The 20,050-nt window shown below is 36.6% G+C and overlaps 1 protein-coding gene and 1 non-coding gene across 2 annotated transcripts in view; both read right to left on the minus strand.

Moving 5' to 3' along the window:
• Nucleotides 1-317: 317 nt before the first annotated feature.
• LOC142841991 (ubiquitin carboxyl-terminal hydrolase 9Y-like) overlaps nt 318-20,050 on the minus strand; it is a 156,643-nt gene continuing 136,910 nt past the window's right edge. The window contains exons 33-43 of the mRNA XM_075958972.1: nt 11,798-11,939; nt 8,914-9,658; nt 8,420-8,543; nt 6,377-6,614; nt 5,195-5,324; nt 3,907-4,092; nt 2,878-3,098; nt 2,712-2,800; nt 1,867-2,023; nt 1,339-1,551; nt 318-449 (exon numbers count right to left, since the gene is read on the minus strand). Coding sequence (XP_075815087.1) covers nt 318-449; nt 1,339-1,551; nt 1,867-2,023; nt 2,712-2,800; nt 2,878-3,098; nt 3,907-4,092; nt 5,195-5,324; nt 6,377-6,614; nt 8,420-8,543; nt 8,914-9,658; nt 11,798-11,939 — 2,377 coding nt within the window. The remainder of the gene's footprint in view (nt 450-1,338; nt 1,552-1,866; nt 2,024-2,711; nt 2,801-2,877; nt 3,099-3,906; nt 4,093-5,194; nt 5,325-6,376; nt 6,615-8,419; nt 8,544-8,913; nt 9,659-11,797; nt 11,940-20,050) is intronic.
• On the minus strand, nt 3,290-3,394 carry LOC142842068 (U6 spliceosomal RNA). Its single transcript, XR_012909173.1, has one exon. It is a non-coding gene; the product is annotated as a U6 spliceosomal RNA (small nuclear RNA).

Genomic DNA, 20,050 nt, shown 5'->3' on the forward strand with positions numbered 1-20,050 from the left:
GTTCTATTATGCTTCTACACATTCTACTAAAGCAAAAAGATGCATATTCGTTGTTACTTTTTTGAGAATGAGAATTAATGTCAAATAATATATTTTGTACATTTTATCTTTTGCACACTAGTACTGGCATTCATCATAAAATATACATATTTCACAGTAGGTGGTTTATATAATCACAATAAACACAACAAATACTTCCAACTCCATGTTTATTTGGTATTGCTTTTTATAGTTTTAAATACTAAGCAGGCACAGAAAAAGCTCTGCATATAAGGCCAAAATGCACTGACACAACAAACCAGTTATTTATTTGTGTGTCACTGATCCTTTGTTAGAGGTGAAGATATTTCTTCATTGCTTTCATAAGTTTCTTGTGGTTCATCGTTTTTCTGAGGGTTATTCAAGAGATGTGCTCCTCGATTTGAATATGGCTGTTCAGGTACATAATTCTAGGAGGGGAAAGAAATTTTCAGCTCAAACTTTTCAAATATTACAATTTAAAATTTAAACCATATGTTCAAGCTTTTTAAAGCAGATTTAAAAATGTTACTACAACCTGTTTTATTAAATTCATGTAGTTGTTAAACAAAGAACTTACAGACTGATTCCTATGTTAAAGTCCTATCTGAAACAGTAAGTATATATAAATCTTTGAACAATTTCTTTGTTTTATATTTATAGAGAGGAAGCATTTAAGACTATTCTATGTCTAACTCTGATAAAAATAAAGGCATTCCAAGTATGGCTCTTATAGCATCACTGGAGAACTTGCCAAACATGTCTGTTTTGGAGAAAGAATTTTCCTATGTAGATCAGGATGGTTTCAGCTAGAATATTTCCACAGCTGTATGTGGGAAATATGAAAACTACAGTCATGCACCATCATTTACAGAGTCAGAACATAAAATCTTTAAGGTTATAATTAAGTACTTTCAAGCCACTGTTAGATTACATTTGAGAATGACTTTCCTAAAAGAACTGAACTATATAACACTCTTGGCTTAATATTATGACTGTCTTTCCAGAAGTGGCTCTTCCTGAAATCTTTCTAAAAAAATCTCATAAAACTGTTCAATCCGTAGTTAACTATTTTTTGTTTTTAATTTTTCTTTGCTTCATGTTTCCCAGGCTGGCCTTGGACTTGTAATGTGTCCAGATGTTAACTCTCCCTAGACCTAGCTAAATTGTTCTAATGTATGAATTCCATTAATGAAAAACAAATAGGATAATCTAAATTTTACATAATCACAATACATGGACATTGGCTTATAAATCAGTTACTTCTCATTCATGTTTTTACGTCTTTTATCAACTAATGTCTTTTAACTTATTTCTTACCTTTTCTGGAAACAGGTCACAGGCTTTTGCAAGTGTCATTTTTGCACTATGAGATCTCTCTAAAAAATAACCGTTTGATGTTTCATTGCTTTGTATTGGAGGAGAAGAATTGCTGTAAGTGCAGTGAGGATTACAAGAATATGTTCTTCTTTCAAGTTCATCTCCGAGCCATTCAACTGCCCTAGTCCATTCCTTCTTAAGATCTCCATTACCCTTAAACAGAAAAACAAAACAATATGTTTAGAATTAAGAAATTAGCTGTGCGGTGGTGGTATGCGCCTTTTAATGCCAGCACTCGGGGGGGGGCAGAGGCAGGCAGATCTCTGAGAATTCAAGGCCAGTCTGGTCTAGAGTGAGCTCCAGGACAACTAGGGACATGAGAAAGAGAAGTCCTATATCAAAAAACCAAAAATCGTTAGGAAATTAAATTTACTATTTCAACCTAAAATGGGAACTCCCAAACCGTGTTTTCTTTGGAAATTTTGAGTCAGAACTTCATAAAACTATTTAAAAAAAAAAGACTTTTACCTGTAAGATTTGGTAGGCAACAGGACAACTGTTAAAGAGAGTTACCATGCATTTAATACACTGATATGCTCTTTTTTGATAGTGATTCTTACAACGCTGAATTGTATCAAACAGCCCATCTCGATCATTTGGAATTCCTTTAAGTGCATTATGAATTCTGAAAAGATCCCAAAACAAGACAAAATTGTAACACCTAGAAGAAATGCACTTTTCTCTTTCTTTCTATCTCACTAACAGACCAGGCTAGCATTAAACTCAAAGAGATCTATCTGCCACTGTTTCCCAAATCACCACATTTGTTCAAAGCCAATAATTTAAAAATGATTTCTGTGCATAAATCAATCCTTTTGAGGTAAATATAGTTTCTTTTTGAAAAGTAGGTGGTATTAGTAAAACCCATCAATGCTAATCAAAAGAAACAAAAATTGTAACACCAACCAAAATAAACAACTGAAAATTATGGAAAGTTAGTGAAAGGAGTTTCACAACATTTGTTTCATGGTAACTTATTTTTTTGGCTCTTGAAATTTCTTTAACATTAGTTGATTTATTGAATGCTTTTTGTTATTAATTCTAGGTAATGTTCTGAAAACAGTTGACAATCACATTGAAATTTATGATAAACTGGGTGACAATTTGAAACTACTAATAATTTATGAAATCTAACAGTTCTAATCTAAAAACAAGATTGCAATAGAATTTTTCGTAACTGAAATGTAAATAAAAATTTAATAACCACTTAACTGAACATGGAAAAAGTAGAAGTACACTTTTTCACTGTCAGGTGCAATTTTTCCAAGAACTTGTGAAGCTAATTATGCTGTTAGAATAGAGGTGTACCATACCTATGAGTTTGCCAGGAATCCTCCATCAGAATAATTTGCAATAGTAGATCCAAATGTTGCCGAAGTTCATATGTATATGAATATGCAATCTAAAAATAGTTTAAGGCACAGTTAGATTGCACTTAAAGGACTATGAATAAAAGTAGGTATTTTTATTTTGCTTTACCTGCCAAAGCAGTTCGCTGAGAACAGAAGATGAGAACTGGGGATTCTCCCAGCAGCAGAAGCAAAGTAACTTGACTGTTTCCTCTGAGTTGCTGTAGTTTTCAATAATTTTCTTCACATAAGTGGTTCTTACAAATAAAATGTCATCCACATTCTGCTGAATTGGCATTATGGGCTGTGACAAATTTGGGTCACCAAAAGGATTTGGAAGAGGGGAATGACCTGCAACATATTTGTCATTAATGAAAAACCTCAAAATTGTAATAAAAGATTATTCCAAACAATGAAATCTGATGTTTACACTCTCTATAAAGCACAGTAGTATACATTCGGTAAAGTGATCAAATTATAGATCTTAAATGGTAGTTTCTGGAAGTGAGAAAAATCAATCTATTGATTCATTTTAATCTTTAAAAGGCTTGGAATACTTCAGAAATTTGTATGTCCTTCCTGAGCAGGGGCCATGCTAATCTTTTTATCATTCTAATTTTATGAATTAGGTGAGAGAATAGGATCCTGATGATTTTCTTCACGCATATGCTATAGCACATATATGAATACATATAGTAAACCAAAAGCTATTTATTAGTAGCTGGATTAAAAGAAACCAATTTAAAACATAAATAAGCTAACATTTTTTGATGGTAGTACTGTTTAAAAGCTTGTAGTTCCAACATGTGAGAAGCTGAGTCAAGAGAATTGCTGTGAGTTACAACTAAGACTATATAGTGAATTCTAGGCCTAAGCAAGAGAGGAGGAAGGAAGGGAGGGAAAGGGGAAATGGGAGAGAGAGAGTGATAAAAAGGGAACACATGGGAGAGAGAGAGTGGAGGGGAGAGAGGTTGTGCAAAAATAAAGCAATAAAACTTGCTCCTAAACAATAAACTAACCCAAAAAGTTATCATCTAAAAATAATGAAAAATGCATCATACTTCAGACTTCTATTTTATAAACTTTCAGTATTACTCGGGGTATAATGCACAGCTAACAATACTTTGAAACTATTACACAATAAAGCATTCTACTTTACCACTGATTGAAGACTGCATTCTTGATGAGACACTGCAACATCGTATCAGTTGAGATACTACTGAGTATAACTTGCCTAACTCAGCATACTGGTATTTAATTGGAGGACCTGGCCCTTCATCCAAAGACACAAGCATAAAGATAGCAGGTACATTTAGTTTTAGAAGCTGAGCTTTTTCTGCCAAACCTATAAAAAAGGAAGATCATTTTGTAAGAAAAAGTAGGATGAATTGAACGACAGTTCTTTGTAAGTTATGAATAAAATCCTCACTATTAGTTTTGAAATAGGTAACTACAGGCAGAATGTGGACAGAAAACACTGATATTAAACACTAAGTATTAAAAAAGGAAATTATCATGATAGTAGTGTCTTGTTTTTCACATTTATTTATAAATATGAGAGTTTCACTTGCATTGTTTCTGTGAACCAACAAGCACGTTTAGTCCCCAAGGAAGAAATGAGTTTACATGTAAGTCCCGGGAATCAAACCAGGCTCACAAGTGTCCTTAACCACTTTTCAGCCCTCAAAGATACTAGCTTCTTAACTACACTAGGTCAAAAAAGAAATTAACAAGCTTTCTAGCAGAGGAAAAAAAGGAGAAATTAAAAGGCAAGTCAAATTTTTTTTTTTTGTGAACTATCAGTCTCTTTCACTAAGTGCAAAAATTCCTTGGGTAAAGAAGTATTTTTGTTGTTTTGTTTTTTCAAGACAAGATTTTTCTGTGTAAAAGTCCTAGCTGGCCTTGAACTCAGAGCTCTACCTGTGTCTGCCTCATAGTGTTGGGATTAAAAGTGTGCATCACCACTGCCTGGCCAAAAAAGTGTATTTATACTCTTCTTTCCTCTTTGATTTCTGTCTCAATTTTCTTAACTCGAAACTAAAGAAACAGAATTATTAAATCTCTATTTACTTATTTATTTCCCCCTTGGTTTTGACACAAGGTTTTTCTGGGTAGCAGTCCTAGCTGTAAGCCAGGCTGGTCTTGGACTCACAAAGATCAGCCTACCTCTGCCTCTGGAGTGCTCGAATTAGTCTTTCAAAAGGCAACATGAATCAGCTATAGAATCTAATATAAATTCTATCACAAGATAGTTTTTTAATTAAAAGGGTTAAATACAAGTTACCTTATGGTATAAGATGAAAAGCACCATAAAATGTTAATTAGAAAATTTACAATTGGTTTTAAAGATATGATAACATACTTTAAAAGAATAATTATTATTAACTTTATGGTTTCATTTTCATAGGCATGAAACAATCATTAAAAGAATTAAGTATACTCCTTACCTAAACTGGCATACATTACAAATAAACTGAAGTATTGCTGTAAATGTCGCCCATGTTCAGAAACTTCCCTTCTCAAGAGATTTAATACAGCTTTTAGTAAATGATCACTCAAGTTCATATTATCACGTATCTGGAAAAAAAAACATTCTATCAACAGCTACATACATCGACGTATTTTTGTTGGCATAAAATGGTTACATTCCAGTATATGGAAAAAAATTCAGGTCTATCAAACAGGAAATAAAGAACTTCATCAAGCCTTCACACTTGGTATTGTTCATAAAAGAGCAAAAATATATGTGCGTGGTTGTTTGAAAAGGCCAACAAAGGAAGTGGCACTGGGGAGATACACACACACACACACACACACACACACACACACACACACACACACACACACACTGAGGTCATATATATGCTCAAGATACTGCCCAGTGTCTCAGAACATCACCTCTTGTTACCTGCGAGCCAAGACATAAGAACTCCCAGTTACTTTTCTAGCATCACATCTGCCTGCATTTTGTTTTGCTTCCCACCATGCCAATAATGGACTAAGTCAAACAACTGTACAGGCCAGCTATCCAATTAAAGGTGTTCCTTATAGTAAGTGTCATGGTCATACTGTCTCTTCACAGCCAGAGAAACGCTAGCTAAGACAAAAGTTAAGTATACTTAACAAGGTGTTAAGGTTTGTTTTTGAAACAAGGTCTATGTAGCTCTACCTATTCTGGAAGTCAGACTGGCTCTGACCTAGCAGAGACTTGCCTATCTCTGACTCCTCAATAGTAGAATAAAAAGGCACGCACTACCATACCATACAGAATGTTACAGTTTATAAATCTGGGTTTGATTGCATATAAGTTCGAGACAAGTCTGAACTATGTATTGTGATCTGTCTTTACCAAACCCAACAGGGTATTTAACAAAAATATTGTGATTATAAGATCAAACTTTAAACACATTCTGAAGATATAGTCAATAACTGAGTAGAAATTTCCATATCAAAGTGCCCAGTGACAAATTTTCATTAGCATAAAATAATTTTAAAAACCTGCAAGTGTTACAATGTACATTTAGATGATTGGTAAATATTTCAAATACAACACACAAATATTATTTTAATTGTAAGACACAAAATTTTATTTTTAACTAATTAACTATTACAGAGAAGCTGACAATTACCTGACCACAAGGTGCTGGACTTGCAAAAGGTGATAAGAAGGGTGAAGGATAAGCTCCATCTTGTAAAGAATAATGTGCAATGGATACGATAAGCTTTGCAAATGTACCTCTCACTTCTGCACTTGGACATTCCAGGAGATACTCAGAAAAACGACTTGATACATTAAATAGGACATTGTGAGCAAACCAAAATCGTACATTCTTGCTGTGACGGAGAAGAATACACAGCACATCGCACCTAAATCAGAAACATCTATTAGTATTGATTTATTAAGATACTTATTGGGAGTTCTCTACAGAAGAGGAAGTTTTTTATGAAACAAAAAACGAGGCTATTGTTGGTTCAGATACAAATGTCATATTAACCAGTAAAGTATTATAACAAGTTCCACAAAGTAATCAAATGGGTTAAGTCAATGATGATGTTGAGTCTCTGTAAAAATCAACTTCTTTAATATAAATGATGTTGAAAGAGTTTTTATAGGTAGATAATATGTTTTGTAATTTTATAGTTAGTAATGATTTAAAATTACAGCTAAGAAAATTTCATCTACTAAGTGACACAGCTTTACTCTTTTCACAGTGAAAAAGACCATAAGAATATGCCATGAATAAGAAATAACAGAAAGCATTTGTGCTGGAAAGAAAGCTCAATAGTTAACAAATTATACAGCTACTGCAAAGGATGTAGTTCAGTTGTTAGCATCCGTGTCTAACAGCTCAGAACTGCTAGTAGCATTAAATCTGGTGCTCTTTTCTGGCCTTCTCATGCACCTGGACATATGTAGCACAGACCCAGACACATACAATTAAAAATAACATGTTTTTTAGAGACAAGTTTCTCTGGGTATCCTATGTAGAATAGGCTGCCCTCAAACTAACAGAGATCCATATACCTCTGCCTCTCAAGTGTGGGATGAAGGGTGTTCACTACCACTGGGCCTGGATGTAATAGTCAATTATTGAAAAACTAAATCTAATAAAATTGTTCTGAGGTCTAGGTGTTGTAGGATAAATCTTAATCCCAGCTATGGAAAACAGAGGCAAGCAAGACCTATAGAGCCAAGTCCAGGGTAGGCAGAGTACATAGTGAGACTGTCTCAAAACAACAGGAGTAAGAGAGACAGACCCCTCTTCATAGGACATGGAGTGTTAAATTTCCAATACCCATATCATGGGTCAGAGATATCTGTTAACTCTAGTTTTAGGGCATCTATGAATGCTAGGAAATGTGTTACACACCCATAAATGATGGGAAAACAGTCTTTCTTAACAGTATACATAAAATACAAACAATATGGAAGACGTTCCTCATATCAATCCAAAGATCTTTCTCTGATGTTTGAAATTAGTATTGTCCTGTCACGGTTAAACACATACATACATGCACACACACATAACACAGCACCAGCTTGCTCTATATAGAGAGTACCAGGACAGTCAGGGCTACACAGAGAAACTAGGTATTAAAAACCCAAACAAGGCAGGCAGGAAATGGTGGCCAAAGTCTTTATTCCAAGCACTCAGGAGGTAGAGGCAGGCAGATCTCTATGAGTTCAATGCCAGTCTAGTATACAAAGCAAGTTCTTAGTATAAGGCTACACATGAAAAAAGTCTCAATCCCCCAAAACCCAAACAAATCAAAACCAACCAACCAAAAACAAACAAAAGCCAAAAATCCAACCACCACCACCACCACCACCACCACCACCACCACCACCACCACCACCACCACCACCACCACCACCACCATATAGCTGGGCAATGTTAATTCTGACACTCAGGAGGCAGAGGCAGGGGGACCTGGGTGTTTGAAACCAGCAAGGTGTGCATAGTGAATCATATGACAGCCAGCCATAGACAGATACATAAGAGACACTATCTGAAAAAAACAAACAAACAAACAAACAAACCAACAACCAAAGAAACAAAACCCTAAGCAAAAATTGAAAAAGAAAAAAAAAACACCTAAAGAACCAAAACAGTAAAGTAAACATACCAATTATGTTAGAACACATAAAAAAATGAAATTCATACTCATACCAGTCATCAGCAGGGCCACGGACTATTTTCTTAGTACGAAATCCAGTTGTAAAAAGGAATCTAGCAGCAAGCTGAATGCTAATCATTGTAATATCTTCCGCTTCAGGTGGCAAATGATCTTGTCCTTTAAGTTAAAAAGCAACACATAATTAGACATGTTTTATTTCAAGTTAAAAATAAAAGTTTTATTTCAATGTTAACAAATACAAGAACCATATTTTCTACAACTTTTACTTTAAAATAGATCTTACTGAAAATGCTGACATATTAAATGGATTCAGGTGAATCAATGTACAAAGGTGTGTGTGTCTACATACTGAGTTCCAGGACAGCCAGTTACATAATAGAGACTGTTCTTAAAAAACCAAAAACCCCACCAAATGTTAAGGTAAAAATAGAAAAGACAAATTTAAGCACTGTAATATTTGGTAAGAAATTCTTCAAATCATTCACTAGATACCACTTTCATAGGATGTAAGTTCCAGGAAACTTACCTGGAGCAGGGTTTAAGTACACAGCATTACAGGTAAGCAGTTTTTTAATGAACTGAAAATATTCTAAGCTATACTGCATTTGATTATGCAGGAATTGCACATTTTGTTTCCATACATTCCTCTGAATGGCTGGTGACATAATCTGATGAGGTCTTGTGACTGTTAGCTTTGATATATGTGTTACTATCTTGTCTTCATCAGTTGTATTAATCTGTTCATAAAACAGAATATATGCATTCCACCACCTTTTCTGACGCTTGTATGAAATGCGTTTCATAATATGGTCAAACTCTTCTCCCATGTACTCTCCACCAAAGCACTGATTTTTCATTTCTTCGTCATCATCCATCTTACATTCTGTCACGTCCCCGTCATCAAATTTGAACCAGCGACCCCTCTCACTGTCTTTACTATTTCTTTGAATGATGTAAGAATAATAATGTCCACCATTTGCTTGACCACTGTGAACAAGGACACCAACAAGTCTATACTTTGTGCTTCCTGCTATCACACTTTCACATTGCTCATTCTGCTGAATTAAATGAGTCAATGGATTTACACTATCAGCTTCCAGTCTTGTGACGCCTGCTACTGTGTAAGGTTCCATATCCAGTTCTCTTGGGAATTCAAAGTAATCATTGAATTTGATTGCACATTCTCTTTCCCAGTCATAGTCAAATCGTTTCAGTTGGATAGCAAGAACAGTAGGGAGTTTTTTAATCAGTAAGCGCTTTACTGTATCAACCTAAAACAGAAAATATAAATCCAATACATAAAATTTAAAAATCAATCATCTAAATTTACATATGTTACAAATATGGAATATAATTAATGTCATTTTTCAACAATATTTGCAAAACATTTAAATAAGTATGCCTCTTCTTATAAGATGCAAAATAGATATTCCTGAAGAGATTCCATATTGTCACTGTTATCCAATCACCCCTTCAAGGTGGATCGGGAATTTAAAATCGTATTTCCTACATGAGGCACTGTCACGTATGCTGCGGGAGAATTGCCTGTACTCTGTCAATCATGTTTTAAATAAATGCTGATTGGCCAGGCAGGAAGTTCAGGTGGGAAAACCAGACAGGAAGTAGAAATGATGTAATGAGAACAAGACAATTCTGGGAAGGAGGAAGTTGATTCCTCCCACTCCTGCCCAGACCACCGAAGCAGCACTGATGTGATCTGCTCCACTGAAAAAAGGTACTGAGTCACATGGCTAACAGATCAGAAAAAAGGGTTAATCAAGATGTGAGAGTTAGCCAGTGAGAGGCTAGAGCTAATGGGTCAATCATCTTATAATTTATGGCGACCTATGTGTGATTTTCTTTGGGGCCAAACAGTTGTGGGGTAAAGGGTGGGACAGAAACACAAACAAGCAGACCCCTCATGTTACACACGTAACCAACCTACTACAATACAGACAGCTTAAAGAGGTATGTGGGTCAAGAAATAGGTGTATTATTTACTGCATACTATATTTAAACATAGTCTATTTTTATATTCTACAATCTAAAAGCTCACAGGTAATTGACTGAATGTAATAACCATAAATGTACATAAAATAAAGGAGTTGTGAAAATCTGGTACAATCAAATGTACTTGACTTGGTGAGTAATCTGGAGTAAACACTATTTTAAACTATTACTACAGAGTCAGGATCTCACTATGTAGTTAAAATTAATTAGCTAGTTCTGGGATTGAAGTATGTACCACAGTTAACTATTACTTATTATATATGTATTAGTATGTCTTTGTGGGCTTTTGTATCTGTGAGGGCATGTGTATGTGTAGATAGATGCCTATGCACAAAGGCTCAAAGTTGATGCTTCTTCACTTTCTTCCTTATATATCAAGAAAGGATCTCTTATTGAACCTAGAACTCATCATTCTCCCTATTTAGTCTAGCAGTTTGGTCCATAATTCCTTGTTTCTGTCTTCTACACAGTGGGATTATAAATAGGCGGTCACGCCCACCTAGTTTTTAATGTGAGTTCTAGGAACCTGAACTCCAGTATTCGCATTGGGTAGCAACCATCTCCCCCAAATCTACAAATTCTTTCTATTTTTGGGATGGGGTTGGAGGGAGATGGATGGGGGAGAAAGATGGGGACTGTGTATTCCTACCTGGCATGATGCTCTACGTAAACCAGGTTGAGTATGGACTCACAGAGTTGTACCTGTCTGTGCTTCTTAAAAGCAGGGTGTGCCACACCTTGTCATGATACTGTTTTGCTGACGAATCTCTACATAAGCTAGAATGCTAATTTCTTTTATGGGACCATTAATGGAAATTAAAGACATAACAGCACTAGGCACAGTTGTTCATACCTGAAATACCAGTACAGGTAACTCCTGAAGCAGGAGTCTAAGTTCAAAGCCAGTCTCGGCTATGTAGTTCTAGTCCAGCCCAAGTAACAAGTTTTCCCCAACTAAGCAAATGTTCACAGGGGTGGTGCTATTTGGAAAAATTATGGTCATCTTGGAGCAAGTTTATCACTAGGGGTGAGGGCTTTGAGAGAAAAAAAAAACTTGCCTACTTCTGCTTTGCTCTTTTTGCTTTGAACTTGAAATTTAAGATGTGAATTCTTATCTTGCTGTTCCAGGCAGCACATGCCCTACTTCCCTGGGATAGCGACGAACTGTTATCCCTACGGTACCATAAGCCCAAATTAACTCTTCCTTCTATAAATTGCCTTGGCAATGTTGCTGTATCACAGCAATAGAAAAGTGACTAATATATCAATCAGGCAGTCAACCAATGCAACCATTCACTCAAACACGAGACAGAAGTTAATTTTAAAGAAAACTACAAGCAACTCCAAAGCCTTCTGGTTTTGTTACATACTGTAATAACCTTGAAAGCTATAAAACATACCTTTTTATCACATTTTTCACAATGATATGCATTTGCACCTTCTAATAAATCTCCCTTGATATACTGTTCCAAAGAATCAAGAAGATTTTGGTGATTTCTAATGTCTACATTCAGAGTTGTAAAAGATTCTTCACATTCATACCTAAAAATATCAGGAAACAAAGGAATTTAAGTTTAAAATCTTTTAGTCTCGGCCACTATTCTACTTCAGTGAAAAGACACCATGACCAAATCAGTTCTTAAAAAAATAACACATTTATTGGGTTTGTTTAAGTTCAGAGGCATAGTCCAGTGTTGTGAATGAACATGGCAGCATACATGGCACTGGTGCATAGCTGAAAGCTCTTTCTGGTCCACAGGCTGAGAAAGTGAGATGGCACTGGGTCTGGCTTGGGCTTCCGAAACCTCAAAGCCATTAATCCCAGCATTGAGCAGACAAATGCCGGTGAACTTGAAGCAAGCCTGGTCTATGTAAGTAAGGTCTAGGCCAGCACACTAGATAGTAAGATCAAGCCCCAAAATAAATAAGTAAAAATGAAAATAAAACAAGAAAATTATTAATGATCAGGCTTAGCAGTTAAGAATATTAGTTTCTTTTGGAGAAGACCTCTTTCAATTCAGCATCCATAAGGCATTCTACAACCTAGTAGTCAAAAGAGTGTTAAGGGCAATGACCCCTATTTCTGTTTATTTTATTTTCAGACAGGGTCTTTCTACTAGTCCTGGCTATGTCAGTTCTTGCCATGTAGACTAGGCTAGCCTTTAACTAACAATGATACATCTGTCCTGCCTCCCAAATACTGGGATTAAATGTGTGCACAGTTATACCCAACTCAAGCAATTTCTCCAAGTTGTTAGCCCCAAGTAGCAAAGAAGTTAAATCCTTGGTAAACAGGCAATACAAATAACGCTTTAAGCACATCATTTGAAAAGAAAGATAAATTAGTATCTAACTGAAGGTGTTGAGAATAAGTGATTACTGAATTCTTTTTAAAAACTCTGTGTACCTCTGTATCACCCCTTCCAGGGTCTGGACAAGTGCTCTAAAAACTCCTATGAGTCAGCCTTGAATAAACTATCCAGCGAAGCTATTAGCCAACAAAAGATTTGAAAAGAAAATTATTCCATGATAAAACCAAATTTAATCAGTATTTATCTAATAATCAAGTTTTACAGAAGACAGTAGAAGGAAACATCAGTCTGTAAATGTTAACCATACCCCAAAAGACACAAATAATCCCATAGTATAGTAATAAGGGTAGGAGTGAGAGGACCACACTATGGAATAAAATAAAAGGACCAAGAAACGCTACCTATTAATGACCCCCAATTTTAATGCCTTCAATTTGCCAATAGAAAGACATAGACTAGTAGACTGGATTAGAAAACAGGATCCCTCCTACTGTATCCACAAATTACACCTTACCATTAAGGACAGAAATCACCTCAGGGTAAAGGATGGGAAAACATTTACAAGCAAAGGGACCCATAGAACAAGCCATGTAGCCATTTTAATATCTGACAATATAGGCTTTGAACAACAACTTAGCAGAAGAGACAGAAGGAACACTACATAGTCATCAAAGAAAAAAAAAGCCCACCATGAGGACACTAGAATTCTTAATACCTGTGCAACAACAACAAAAAATAAATAAAAAAATAAATTCAAACAACAAAAAAGTCCACCAAACAAAAATACAAAAAACCCCACAAACCACTTAAATACATATTAATTACAGATAACATAATTATTGACCCTCACTGATAGTGGGAAACTTCTATACTCCACTCTCTCCAATAGACAGGTCATTTAGACAAAAACTAAACAGAAATTCTGGCACTAAGTCACATCTTAAACCAAAAAGACCTGACTAATACTTGCAGAATAGTCAAACACAAAGGACTATACCTTCTTCTCAGAGGCTCAATAAACTTCCTCTAAAACTGAATATTTACTCAAACATACAGCAAGTTATTAGCCTCCATGGATTAAAGTTGCAAATCAACAAATGAAAGAATAGAAACCCATAAAAACCAAACACCTCATTACTGAGTAATAAATAGGTTAATTCAGAAATCAAGAAGAAAATTAAAAGTATTTTAGAATTGAATGAAAATGAAAACATAACCTGCCCAAACCCATGAGATACAGTAGAAATGGTTCTGTAACATGAAATTGGAGAGATATCTCATATTAAGTAACAATATATGCATGAAGGTCTCAAACAGTGTTTCTCAACTTTCCTAATGCTGGACCCTTTAATACAGTTCTTCATGTTGTGGTGACCCACACTGATAAAACAATTCTTGTTGCCAGGCGGTAGTGATACACGCCTTTAATCCCAGGAGGTAGAGGCAGGTGGATCTCTTTGAGTTTGAGGCCAGCGTGGTCTACAAGAGCTAGTTCCAGGACAGTCAGGGCAGTGACACGGAGAAACCCTGCCTCAACCTCCCCCCATCTCAAAAAAATTTATGTTGTTATTTCATAGCTGCAATTTTGTAGTATAATACTGCTACGCAGGATTGTCTAATTGTATACATAACCATACGGGACTGAGGGAAACAAATGGGAAAGGAATGAGTCAAATTATCTTGATTTGCATATGATATGACAGTATATATAAAAAAATCCTAAAAGTTCTACTGGGGAAATCCTATAACTGATAAACACTTCCATAAAACAAACATGGCACAAAATTAACACAGAGAACTGAGTAGTGGACAAATGGCGGACTGGGGAAAAATCAGGGAAACAATACCCTTAATAATTGCTCCAAACAAAAAAATAAATTTTGGGGTAAATCTAACTAAGGAAGCGAAAGACTCGTATGATAAAAACCTTCAAGTGTCAGAAGTTAAAAAGATCTCCCATGTTTATGGGGTGGTTGAATTAACAGTAAAAATGACCATTCTACTTAAAGGAAATCTATAGGTTCCCTTTAATCCTCATCAAAATTCCAACACAGTTCTTCATAGCTCTCAAAAGGACAGCTTCGTATGCAAACATAAAAACTCAGGATAGACAATCCTGAATAATAAAAGAACTGTAAAAGTTATCACCATCCCTGTTTTAAGGCATGGTATTAACCACCCCCACCCCACACCCACAAGAAACATTGACTAATGGAATCAAACTGAAGGTCAAGATGAAAATTCAAACACTCACAGACATCTGGTCTTTAATTAAGAAGTCAGAAACACAAACTGAAGGAAAAAACTCGCACCTTCACCAAACAGTGCTGGTGAAACAGGATGTCAGCATTGCAAGATGTGATCCTAAGTGCTGGGATCACACACACTTGGGATCTCATGCCTTTAGTTCCAGAAACGGAGGCATATCGAGACAGGAGTGATACGGTAGGACAGAGAGAGGTACATGAGGAAATGACAAGAACTCACTGGAGCCTGTGGTTTGGTACAAACACTGTGCAGTCTAGCCAGTCCGAGGACTGTCCCTTTGGTCTGAGCATTAGCAGAGGTAAAAGGTCTCTCTAGTGGCTTACTGCTCTGCTTCTCTGATCTTGTGCTTTAACTCCTGTATCTGACTCTCGGTTTTGATTAATTAAGATCAATTAAATTTGTACTACAAAAGGTCAATATCTAAAATACATAAATAACCAGAAAAAGACACAAAGAAAACAAACAAAAATCAATTAAAGACAGATACAGAAGTAAAATGCGTAAGAATATAAATAAAAATGTTAATATCTGCAGTCAGCTGCCAAGTTTGGTAGGTCAGCACTCTAGAGACAGAGGCAGGCAGATATCTGGTTCAAGGTCAGCCTGGTCTATAGAATGAGTATTAGGACAGGAATAAACAAACGGAGAATCCCTGTCTCAATCCCACCCCCGCAAATCAGCAATATTCACCTCAAGACTTTGATACTCATCTTACACCAGTAACAATGAAATATCAATAAAACAAATAATGGCTCACATTACTGAGGATGTGGAGTAAGTCATACAAACTTGTACAGCCACTATGGAAATCAATATGGTGGTTCCTTGGGAAGATGGGAATCAATTTATCTCAGGATCCAGCTATACTACTGTTGGTATAGTCCCAAGTGATGCTAAATCCCAAGACACTTCTTCATCCATGTTCACTGCTGCTTTATATAATATTCATAATATCTATATGTTAGAGCCATCTAGATACCCATGAAGAAATAAATAGAAAATTTGGTATATTTATTTATTCAATGGAATATTATTCAGCTGGTAAAAATGAAATTATAAAATTTGCAGGGACAACCCACCCTGTCCCCAAGCACGCCTTTTCGCCTACATGGTCCTTGGAACCCTGCAACACAGCCTGCTACAGCACCCACAAGCCCAGACAGAGGGATGCCCCACGCTCCGCTCTGGGACCTTCCCATTGGGACACAACCTTGGAGCCCCTCCCAAACTCTCTAAGCTTTTCTGGACAGTCAGCAGGGTGTGTTCCTGCTGCTGGGCTTTCCCCCAAACCACCCTGCCCCCAATGGCTCACAAACAGGAACTACAGAGACAAGTATAACCAAGAGAATACAAGAGACAGGAGAAAGAATTGCAGGCGCTGAATATACTATAGAGGAAATAGACTCACTGGCCAAAGAAAACATTAAATCGAACAAATTCTTAACACAAAACGTGCTAAGATGTGGCTATCCTAATATCAACAAAATGGATTTCAAACTAAAATCAGTAATAAGAGATGGAGAAGGATACTTTATAACAGGAACAACTCATTAAGATGAAGTCTCAATCCTGAATACCTACGTATGTAATATAAGAGCACCCACATATGTAAAAAAAAAAAAACCCACTAAAACTTAAATCACATATAAAACCCAACACACTAATAGTAAAAGATATCAACACTCTTATCTCGCCAATGGACAGGTCAACCAGACAGAAACTTAAAAGAGAAATAAGAGAATTAACAGATGTAATGGATCAAATGGACTTAACAGACATCTATAGAACATTCCACCCAAAGAGAAAAGAATATACCTTCTTCTCGGCACCTCATGGAACCTTCTCTAAAATTGATCACATACTTGTTATCAAAGTACACATCCTAGACGCAAAGAAATTGGAGCAACTACCTGTGTCTTATCAGATTGCCAAGGAGTAAAGTTAAAATTTAACAACAATACTACCCCCAGAGAGTCTACAAACTCACTAAAACTGAACTACCGAACTACTCCCAAGTCAAGGAGAAAATAAAGAAATTAATGTCTTCCTTGAATTCAACAAAAATGAAGGCACAACATACCCAAACCTATGGGACACTATGAAAGCAGTGCTAAGAGGAAAGATCATAGCACCAAGTGCCCACTTAAAGAAAACAGAGAAAGCACATATTGGAGATTTAACAGCCCACCTGAAAGCTCTAGAAAAAAAAGAAGCAGACTCACCTAGGAGGAGTAGAAGACTGGAAATAATCAAACTGAGGGCTGAAATCAACAAAACAGAAACAGAGAAAACAATAAAAAGAATCAATGAAACAAAGAGCTGGTTCTTTGAGAAAGTAAACCAGACTGACAAAACCTATCCAAACTAATCAAAAGGCAGAGAGAGAGAGAGAGAGAGAGAGAGAGAGAGAGAGAGAGAGAGAGAGCGTGCAACCCAATTAAAAAGATCAGAAATGAAAAAAAAAGGGGGACGTAACAAACCGAGGAAATTCTGAACATTATTAGGTCTTACTATAAAAGCCTGTACTCCACAAAATTGAAAAATGTAAAAGAAAGGACATTTTTTTACATAGATACCATATACCCAAATTAAATCAAGACTAGGTAAGCAATTTAAACAGAACTATAAGTCACGAGGAAATAGAAGCTGTCACCAATTCATCCTTTTGTCCCTGGATCATTGGGCTACCGGCGGCCCTGTTTAGTTGCTGAGGAATTCCATCTGGATAGGTGAGTGTGAGCTATCCAGGGGCGGACTGTCCTGGAAGAGAGCACAAACCACCTCCCCCAGCTCCTTCTGCAGGGCTGTCTTTCTTTCGCACGACCCAGCCCCCCAGGACCCCCTAACCCTGCCCTGCTGTATGCTAGGACCAGTGCTCAAGAACAGTTTTAAGCTCCTACACTAAGGCTACCCACCCAGACTGGGTAGCCAAGTACCCTGTTAGGGATCTTGGGCACCTTCAGCTCCTGCGCCAGGCTTCCTGTGCTCTTCTGGATACCGTCCCCCCCCCCCCCATGCTCGGTTCATCCTTTTGCCCCAGATCATTGGGCTACCAAGCGGCCCTGTTAAGTGGCTGAGGAATCTCATCTGGACAGGAATGTTTCCTGCTTCTGCACTGAAGAGATACACCCAGAGAGTCGATCACAGCAAAGACTGGACCAAGACACCAGGCCTCTCCTGGCTCCATTTGAAGGAAGAGATTGGAAGGCGCCAATGCAAGAATTCCTCCTACAACCTGAAAGGCAACATGACACCACCAGAATCCAGGGATCCCGAAATAAGAATTGTACACCCTACTCCAGAAGAAATAGAAGAAATCGACTCAAAAGTGAACTATATGAAAATAATAGAGGACCTTAAACAGGAGGTGAAAAACTGCCATAAACAATTAGAGATTACAAACAAAAAGGTAGAGGAAATGAATCAATCGCTCAAAGATACCCAAGAAAACCAAGAGAAACAAGAAAAAGCAATCAAACAGGTATGGGAAGTGGTGCAAGACTTGAAGAATGAAATGGAAGCAATGAAGAAAACACAAACCGAGAGAAGGATGGAGATGGAAAATCTGGGTAAACAAACAGGAACTACAGAGACAAGTACTAACAACAGATTACAAGAGATAGAAGAAAGAATGTCAGAAACTGATGATACCATAGAGAAAATAAACCCACTGATCAAAGAAAACAGCAAGTACAACAAACTCTCATCACAAAACATTCAGGAAATATGGGACACAATAAAAAGACCAAACCTAAGAATAATATGGATAGAAGAAGGAGAAGTAAGCTCAACGGTCCAGAAAATATATTTAATAAAATTATAGAAGAAAACTTTCCCAACCTAAAGAAAGATATTCCTTTGAAGGTTCAAGAAGCATACAGAACACCGAATAGACTGGACCAAAAAAAAAAAAACCCACCTCCTCGCCATATAATAATCAAAACAGAAAACATAAAGAATAAAAAAGGAATATTAAGAGCTGCAAAGAAAGAGGGTCAAGTTACTTATAAGGGAAAACCTATCAGACTTACACCTGACTTCTCTATGGAAACCATGAAAGCCAGAAGGTCCTGGATAGATGTACTTCAGAAACTAAGAGACCATGGATGCAAGCCCAGACTACTATACCCAGCCAAGCTTTCGTTCACTATAAATGGAGAAAACAAAATTTTCCAGGATAAAAACAAATTTAAACAATACATAGCCACAAATCCAGCCTTACAGAAAGTAATAGAAGTAAATCACTAACCAAGGAGTCCAACAATGACCACAATAACTCAAACATCTAGAGACCCTTCACCAGCATAACTCAGAGAAGGGAAACACAAAAACTCTACTACTAAAAAAGTGACCAGAGTTAACAACCACTGGTCATTAATATCACTTAATGTCAATGGACTCAACTCACCTATAAAAAGGCACAGGATAAAAGATTGGATACGAAAACAGGATCCAACATTCTGCTGTCTACAAGAAACACACCTCAACCACAAAGACAGGCACTTATTCAGAGTAAAGGGCTGGGAAAAGGCTTATCAAGCAAATGGACCCAAGAAACAAGCAGGTGTGGCCATACTAATTTCTAACAAAGTTGACTGCAAACTTAAATCAAGCAGAAGAGATGGAGAGGGACATTTTATACTCATAACAGGAACAATTCATCAGGATGAAGTCTCAATCATGAATATCTATGCCCCTAATATAAAAGCACCCACGTACGTAAAAGAAACATTACTAAAACTCAAGGCTGCCATCAAACGGCACACACTAATAGTAGGAGACTTCAACACTCCTCTCTCACCAATGGACAGGTCAATCAGACAGAAACCTAACAGAGCAATAAGAGAATTAATGAAGGTAATGAATCAAATGGACTTAACAGACATCTATAGAACATTCCACCCAAATAGGAAAGAATATACCTTCTTCTCTGCAGCTCATGGAACCTTCTCGAAAATTGACCACATACTCGGTAACAAAGCAAACTTCCACAGGTACAAAAAAATATTTGTAACCTCCTGCGTCTTATCAGACCACCATGGATTAAAGTTAGAATTCAACAACAATGCTACC

Source organism: Microtus pennsylvanicus, chromosome Y, assembly GCF_037038515.1.
Source record: "Microtus pennsylvanicus isolate mMicPen1 chromosome Y, mMicPen1.hap1, whole genome shotgun sequence".
Classification (NCBI taxonomy): Eukaryota; Metazoa; Chordata; class Mammalia; order Rodentia; family Cricetidae; genus Microtus; species Microtus pennsylvanicus.